Below are 8,771 nucleotides of genomic sequence, written 5' to 3'. Positions count from 1 at the left end.
TGCTGCTGTTTAATTTTTGGTTGACACATCTTTCATTAAATGAGACTTTGTTGGTAAATGTCTTTCACCTGGAGCATGTTGTCTTTTCCCCTAATTTTCTTCTCGGAGTCTACCACAATGATTAATTTACATGTTTAACAATGGTGGGGGGGGGGGGGGGCAGGCTTGTCACCTGCCTTTTGAATCTTTTACTTCTGTTTCTACTTAAGATTGAAAAAGTTTATTCTTACAAAACCTGTGAAATAGTTCCTCACGGCTGTAACTAAACCTGGGTTTGCTCATGTTAAAGTACGATTCTGTTCTTTGTCCTCCAGAGAAAAGTGCAGAAAGTAACATTATTTATTGTAACGGCTACAACTTTAGTCAAAACTAATAAAATCTTTAATAATCTCTCGTATGGACGTGCTGCAGTTCTTAAAGCCTGTTGATGCTCAGCCCTTGATGATCGTCACCTGCTGACCTGAAGTCCGCCAGACTCCGGAGCTCCAGTTTACTTTATTTACCGCAATGTTCGCTCTATAAGCCGCTACTTTTCCACACGCCTTGAACCCTGCGGTTTATACAATGCTGCGGCTCATTTATGGATTTTACTTGAAGTGCTGGGAGTAATTGTTTGCACCAGCCATGTTCCATAGTTTTCACTTTGAATGATGATGAATTCAGTGAACCTGGATTTATGTTGCACCAAATCACAGAAGTCGTCTCGGTACTGAACAGAAACATTCACGTGCAAACGAAGGCCGGGCGGTAAAAGTTCTTTAATGAAGCAGCAGATTGTGTTGAATCTTCACTTCGTCTCAGTCGCCCATCCTGAGCAAGAACAGAGGAGACAGTGGAAAGAAAAAACTCCCTTTGAACAGGAAGAAACCTCCAGCATACAATTTTATTCCCAATAAAACTCGAGGAAAAGAGAGAGCATTTGTCAGACTAAAAAAGTTAAATCTGGTCCTCTGGACCATTTTTGAATGTCCAGAGGACCAGATTTAACTTTTAGATTTTTCTACCTGGACTGTTGAGCAGCATCGGGTCGTTGGTCAGACTGCAGCTGTTCAGGTGTCCAGGACCGTCACACCCAGATGTTTTGTCAGGAGTGCTTTCAGACGGCTCTTAAATCAGTTCTCCACTTCATATCGGTTATACGTCAAAATGCCAAAAAATAAAAAATGTCTTTCATTCCTCCACAAGACCTCAGGACCCTGGTCCAAGTCTTTGTAGGATGAAGATGCTCCCCTGACTATGACCTCTGACCTTTAGGTTCTCTACCAGACTCACCGTGAACAGTTTCCTTTAAACTTGACCGTGTTTCACACGTTCACTGTCTCTGACTGTCGGCTGCAGTCTCACTGAGGTTTACTCTTATTTCATGCTTTTAATAAACAAAAACAATGAATGAAGTTTGTTTTATTTGATTATAACAGGTGTGAACATGAATAACGTCATATCATGGTAGAGCTGCTGCCTCTCAGCAAGCAGGTCGTTGGTTCAAATCCCGGTCTGGAGGCCTTTCTGGGTGGTTTGCCTGTTCTCTCCGTGCTGCGTGGGTTTTCTCCAGTTTCCTCCCACAGACCAAAAACATGCACGTTGGACTGACTGGTGACTCTAAACTGTCTCTGGGAGAGAGAGAACGGTTGTTTGTCTCGTCTGTGTCTGTGTCCCTGTGATGGACTGGAGACCTGTCCAGGTGTCCCCCAGAGGTGGGACCAAGTCTCACGTACCGGTAACGTCTCATCCTCGACAGTCAAGTCAGAATCTGAAACTTGAAATTTCAAGTCCTTTTGAGTCATTTTTTTAAATCAATGTTGCAGCTACGTATACGTTAAATGTAAATAATAACCGTGTGTTCTTTTTAAAATCTATTTATCTCAAATTGTGATGAAAAGTGCAACTGAACTTACAAAGGGTTAAAAGTATTTCTAAAATTGCACATTTATATCGCCCAGTTCAATTAAACTTAGCAGCAAGAATAGTCTTCCTTTAAACTAATTTTCTAGAATAAACGTTCAGTGAAAATGCAGGAGGGCAGCGCGGTGGCACCACCGGTACACCTGCTGCCTCTCAGGGCGCAGGGTACCCTGGGTAGGGGGATGGGTTTGATCCATCTGAAGTCCACAACCATCTCCTTCATCTTCACATTGATGTGAAGTTGCTCCCCCTGCACCAGCCCCCCAGGTGCTCCACCCCCTGCCAGTAGCTGGACTCATCGTTGTTTGTGATGCAGCCCACCACCGTGGACACAGGACCACTCTCACTCCAACCACAGTCTGACTCGAGTCCACACCGCTGTGCACCCCACCTCTCGCAAAGTGACTGCTGGACATGGGCACCTGTGACCCCCGTGAGGAAGAAGTGGGTAAAGATGTTGGATAGATAATGAAAACATGTGAAATATGTTTTAACAAACTTCTGTTTTTCATAGAATAACTTTTCCTTGAGAGACCTGTGAGTGTTTCAGAGCTGGAATCTGTTCGTGTCAGAGGGGAGTCATAACGTCTGAGAGATCCACAAAGAAGAGAATCAATCCTCGACTGATTATTGTTTAGATTGTTCATTACTGTTTTAGAAAGTACTTTACTAATTTTAAAACAAGACAAGCTCTAAAATTATTATTTATGTTAGATTTTGTGTAGTATTGTTGATGATTCTTAGTTTGATTTTTGTAATCAAACTTCAAAAACAACTTTGGCGTCGTTCTTAGGATGAATATTCATGTTCTGGTATAAATTCTCCTTCAGTGACTGAGATCTGATCATTAAAGGGTGAATATATTAATGAAGTGGTTACTGGTATATAAACTGATCAGCTGGTGCTTTTAACAAGTGCAAAATAAGAAAAGAAGTAGTGAGTGAGGAGCAAGCGCCACTCTTCCTCCATTCACTCGTCATCATGTTCATCGCCACTAGACCGGACGATTAACAGCTCTTCAAACGTCCTTCCATCACCTCCAGTTAGTCCAGGACGCAGCTGCTCGTCTGTTAACAGAAAATATTGAAGTTTTACCAACCTCTGGACCCACCGGCCTCTTTACACGAGTCCAGTCTGAGTTCCATCAGATCCTTGCGGCTGTGTTCTGGTTTGTTTATGGTCTACACGCGCTTCATAAATAAAACGGACATTTGACACGAGCATTGTTTGTTAAAGATTTATAAATCTGGTTATTTGTCTAAATAAAAATGTACGTGTTATCGTGAGGACAAGTCCTTTTGTGTTCTCAGACTGGGTTTGATCTGGTTTTAAACAGTTTCATAATGGGATCCTCTGGGAGGACAGTAAAGACTCTGAGGTCTGACTCAAACCATTCAAAGGAATAAAACTTTATTCGTTAATAGACAGGTCTTTATGATTACATAGTTGTGTTATTTTTTGTCTGCTCCCTTCTTCAGGGGTCACAACAGCAAGAGAACTCCCTTCATGATGCAACCTGGGCTCGAACCCGCAGCCTCTAGATTATGTGACCGTAGCACCGACCACTGAGCTACCCTCAACAATGCACATATGAATAGACATAAATATTCTCAATTCAATCAAATCAACACTGCAGACTTCCTTCATTAAGACGGTTTCCATCAGAAAGCTTATTATTATTTTATATTGAAAAAGTTTTTTCATTAGATTAAAACTTTTTACTTGAACCAGGACTTGGAGAATCCTGGTGAAGGGAAAATAAATTAAAGTAAGTTATCGTGGTTACTGGTGAAGGTTTCATTACTTCTGAACAGTCTTGGGTCAAAATAAATCTGAGAGTTTACCACTAGATGTCACCCACTGGGAGAACTGGTGTCGTTCTTGTAAGGACTGGATTATTGAACTTCACTCACCACAGATGTGTCAAACTCCTGATTATAGAAGAAGCTTTGATCAAAAGTTCAGGCAAACTACGTTACTGATGTCACCAACAGATTCTGGGTCAGCACCAAACGACTCGTGGCTCAGGGACCTCTGACCCTCTGGGCGAGGAAGTCTCAGTCTGATCTGATCTCCATGGTTGAAGCTACATTTCATGTAAAGCGGGTCCAACTAACTCAACATCGTGGTTAGTTGAAGCTTTTGGAGCTGCAAGTCAGAAAAATCTACTGGAATGTCCCGTCAGTGGAATTTCTGACTTGGAAGGTCTGAGCATCTTGACCAGCCTGGACCTCAAAACTCAACTTGTTTGAATCTGGATCCAGTCTCACACGTTGTTGTTCCTTCCAGTTAGTGTCTTCAGCAGCTGTTTGTTTGGCTGAACAAAATGTAGACAAGCTAATTGTTTCATTTTGTGTTGCTACTAGCAGCTAGCCTCATCTCTGAGCGCAACCATTAGCAATACCTCCTGGTTTTCCAAGTTGCAACCTTTGACACAAAAACCTCAGGTCCCTCAATGCAGGACGCCAGAACCTCACACATTAGGGTGGACACAGTCCGGGACTCACAGAGGAACATCCTGTGGGTATGGTCCCCGGCTCGAGTCCGATTCAGGCAGAGGGACGACCCACGTCGAAATGCAGTCCATCATTCAGTGAAGGTGTAAATAGTAACAAGGTTTCTGCCTCGGCCGCAGGTTCCTGGACGTCCACCATCCTGCCCATCGTTCTCCTACATGACCCAACCATACAGTTCTTTGAAAAGCATCCTCTGACCCTTATTCCATAAACACCTTGAGGACTTTGTGTTACGGCGGCTCCTGTTATCTCCAGTTCGGCCTGGTGGTCTTGCTCGATTCCCTGACATGAGTTGACTTGTCAGAGATGCTGCCGTTATCTCGGTGGTCTTTGCTGAGAACCAGCGAGTTGGTGAGTGAAGATCGAGTAGATGATCTGATGTTCTCAGATGTCCTCAGAGGAGATGCTGACCTTGAAGTAGTCAGTGACCCCGTATGGGAAACTGCTGACGAAGCGTTTAACGGAGATAAGGAGGAAATCTTGAAGGGGATTTTGGGGGAACCAGCGTGAGACAAAGAAGTAGCCAGTGAGGTTTTGGTCCTTCTGAAAGAAGATGACGCCGTGTTTAGTGCAAAGCCTGGAAGCACCGACGAAGAAGAGGTTTTGTTTTTGTGCAAAGGGGTGACAGGAGCACTGACACTGCCCCCTCCTTCACCTTGAGCGAGGGCTCGCAGCTTGATGAGGCACATTTTTTCATCTGTCTGGGTTTTAGGTTTTGTAAAGGCTTTACGGATCGAAGGCTTCTTTTGCACATCTGAGTTCTGCGTTCTGGTAGCTGCTTGAACACCTGAAACCTTCTGGTTCCTCAGTTCCTTGGACTCTGGCATCTTGTTGCTGGATCGTCTGGAAGGGGCAGTTGAAGGCCGCTCTCCTTGTCTGTTGGAAGCGTTCAGCTGACTGGTGGACACGGTGGTTCTGAAGGAGCTCTGGCTGTGAGCCGTAGGCTTTTCAGGATGTTTGGCCACAGCCGAAGCACCTCGGCTGGTGTTTGTGATGGGTACCACTCGCCTCATGCTCATGTTCTCAGAGCTGGTGAGGGTGCGGACAGATCTGACACTTGTTGACGTGTTTGGGGTCGATGGTTTCATCAAAGTATTTTGAGGTTTAGAAGTATGGAAGCTCTTGGTAGATTGTCTGGATGAAGTTGCCAGTTTTGCTTTTCCATCGGTGGAAGACGCCTTTTCTGTCAAACGTCTAGAAGACGTCTTGGTTTTGAAATCAGTCGTTTGCTCTGAGACAGGTGCCACATTGGCCTTCTCATTTCTGGTTTTCTTTGGCCCTTCCCCTTGACTGACCGATACGTTATCTTCCTCTACAGTCAGACCAGGACCAGGACTGGCAGGTGCAGGCTCTGCAGGATGCAGTCCAGGTGAAGACGCGAGGAGCGATGAGTCATTACAGCGGGACACTGGCTGACTGCTGATGGGTATGGACGCTGACTTGTCACTGTCCGGAGAAGGTTCTGAAGACATATGTTTGGGTGGGGGAGAGGAAGCTCGTTGGTTTTCTCCATGACTTTTACTCCCAAGCTGATCCTTTTCCATTTGTACATGTTCACTGGTGGACTCACACACACCTGTCACACACCAAACCATCACCTTGTCTTCCTGTTCCTCACTGTCCTGTCGTTGTGACGGAGACCTTGCTGCAGGAACTCCCACATTAGATTTCTCACCATCCTTGGAGTTATTCTGCAGATTTGGTATTTGCGACTTGTCCGCCACCTCTTCATGCACATCTTTGATTATCGTTCTGTCTTGCTGACGATGATGTTCGTCTTCTTCAAACGCTTTAAGCTCAGGAACCAGCGGACATTTCTCTGAGAGCACAGACACGTTGCCTTTAGGAGCTGCGCCCTGTTCGACGTTCTCATCAGTTTTTCTGCTCGAACACGAGTGAGTCTGAAGGTTTTCCTGGCTGCTCAAACTCACCCCAACTTGACTGTTGTCATTGTTGTTGAGGTCGGAGCGCTGGTTTGAACAAGAGGTACATTTAACCTCCTTCCCTTGAGTTTGGACGTCATCTTTGCTAATGAAAGTGGAGTCCGAGGAGGTCTTGGAAGGTAATGGGATGGTTTGTGGGTCTGCCTTTGTAGATGTTCCTGTACCTGTGGGCTCAGATTTGGGTGAGGCTGATGGGAGACTTGTTCTCGAGTCTCCCTTTCCTCTTTGTTGAGGGACTTTGCGGTCTTTCGACAGTTTGAAGTATGTGCTCAGTTCACGCTCAGCAGCGAATAGTGGCGTGCTCGACGGAGGGTTCCGGGTTCGTTGGGAGTGCAATGAGCGCCCCCGAGTGACGCGGTCGCTCTTTGGGCTTGAACGGCGTGGGGACTTTGGGGTAAGGAGCGCCATCAGAAGTCCGGTGTCATCTTCGGACACGACGGTCGACATGTCCGTCTCGCTGCTGCAGCGCAACCCAACGGCTCCACGGACCTGTGGCGGGTTTGGATAGAGGAAACCCATTAGAGGTCCAGGACTCGTGTATCTGTGTTTTTCAGAGTGTGATTCTGTGTCCACATACCTCCTCTCCTCCGGCCCAGGAACGTCTCTTTAGTTCTTTGTCCTTCATTTGCTGAAGACGAGCTGCCTCCTTCGCCTCCCTTTCCATGTTTTCCTTTAAAGCAAGAAAATGATTTTACCACCAAACGGTTCACTGTGGGTACGTGGGTGGGTAGGTACGTAACTAATCCCATGGGGGGAAATTTATAAAGTGTAACTGAAAGCTGATCCTCCACTTTTACTCAGCACCATGGAACGTCAAAAGACTACAAACGATTAACGTTTGAAGTCAAGACCAACAAAGAGACATGAATGACTTCCATGGCTTTTATTTCATTTAATTTACTTTCTTGTAATCTAAAGGAATGTATTATTCATGACCAAAAAACTCAAAACAACAACAAAAGTTTAGTTTTTATTAATATAAGCTGAATAAAAGGGGACAAAAGTTTCTCCTAATTAAAGGAGACGATCACTGTTTAAACTTTGTCATTAAAACTCTATTAACGTGCACCAATGCTCCTTTGATGCTTCTCTGCTCTTAGGTCTTAACGTGTGACCCTCTGGAGTTCATGCAGACAAACATGTCCGCAGGTCAAACCTGTCTTCAGTCTTCAGCCGTACGAACGTCGAGTGTGTCTCAGTTTGTTCGGGCACCTTGACAGCGGTGCTGAATCTGACGCAGAAGGTGTGGAAGACGCCGAAGCAGTCGTCCAGCCTGAACGTCTCCCTGTCCTCGCAGAAAAAGTCCATCAGCTCGTCGCCTTCCTTCTTCAGCTGCTGCTGGCTGCCGCGGAGCGAGCACAAAGACGCCGTGGCGCTCTGGAAGACAGAGGGACGTTCTGTTAAGGTGCACGAGCTGCTCGCAGCCTCCGCCCACACTGATCAGGAAAACAACTGAAGCAAAGACCTGAGCTAGCTTCACGCTAAAACTGAAGCACATATAGCACGTATGTAAAAGAGGTTAGCCGGAGAAAAACCTGCTCTTCTTCTGAATCTACTGACTCAGGCCACGGACTGTTGGACAAATTTCAGCTGATGTAATCTGCTATAAGGATGTTTGAGACAGAAACATCAGAGAAATTAAGTGTGAATGCTTATTGCAGAAGAACTTGCTGAAAAACAGCGGACATTAGCTAAAAACAAGCTGAAATGTAGCTGAAATGAAAAAACAAGCAAAGAAATAGAAGAAAGCAGAAAGAACACAAATTTGCTGGATTAGGTTTAAATAAGCAGAAATGAGCATAAAAATTAGGAGATCAGCTAAAAAAAGACTGACATTAGCACAAAACAACTGAAAAGTAGTTGAAAAGGAAGAAAGAGTACTGAGTACACAATACACTCTATTATTCACTCTATTATTCACTCTGTTATTCACTCTGTTATTAACTCTATTATTCACTCTATTATTAACTCTATTATTCACTCTATTATTCACTCTGTTATTAACTCTATTATTCACTCTGTTATTAACTCTGTTATTCACTCTATTATTCACTCTGTTATTAACTCTATTATTCACTCTGTTATTAACTCTATTATTCACTCTGTTATTAACTCTATTATTAACTCTATTATTCACTCTATTATTCACTCTATTATTCACTCTGTTATTCACTCTATTATTCACTCTGTTATTAACTCTGTTATTCACTCTATTATTCACTCTGTAATTAACTCTATTATTCACTCTATTATTCACTCTGTTATTAACTCTATTATTTACTCTGTTATTAACTCTATTATTAACTCTATTATTCACTCTATTATTCACTCTATTATTCACTCTATTATTCACTCTGTTATTAACTCTATTATTCACTCTGTTATTCACTCTATTATTCACTCTGTTATT

At 43.9% G+C, this 8,771-nt stretch overlaps 1 protein-coding gene across 1 annotated transcript in view; it reads right to left on the bottom strand.

The window, feature by feature from the left end:
* Positions 1-4,659: 4,659 nt before the first annotated feature.
* LOC119410154 (FH2 domain-containing protein 1-like) overlaps positions 4,660-8,771 on the bottom strand; it is a 14,658-nt gene continuing 10,546 nt past the window's right edge. The window contains exons 11-13 of the mRNA XM_037677066.1: positions 7,574-7,738; positions 6,939-7,031; positions 4,660-6,850 (exon numbers count right to left, since the gene is read on the bottom strand). Coding sequence (XP_037532994.1) covers positions 4,664-6,850; positions 6,939-7,031; positions 7,574-7,738 — 2,445 coding nt within the window. The 3' untranslated portion in view covers positions 4,660-4,663. The remainder of the gene's footprint in view (positions 6,851-6,938; positions 7,032-7,573; positions 7,739-8,771) is intronic.

The sequence above is a fragment of the Nematolebias whitei genome, chromosome 1 (assembly GCF_014905685.2).
Source record: "Nematolebias whitei isolate Nwh7 chromosome 1, NemWhi1, whole genome shotgun sequence".
Lineage (NCBI taxonomy): Eukaryota > Metazoa > Chordata > Actinopteri > Cyprinodontiformes > Rivulidae > Nematolebias > Nematolebias whitei.
Note: the sequence above shows the minus strand (reverse complement) of the source record. Positions and strands in the feature narration are given on the sequence as shown.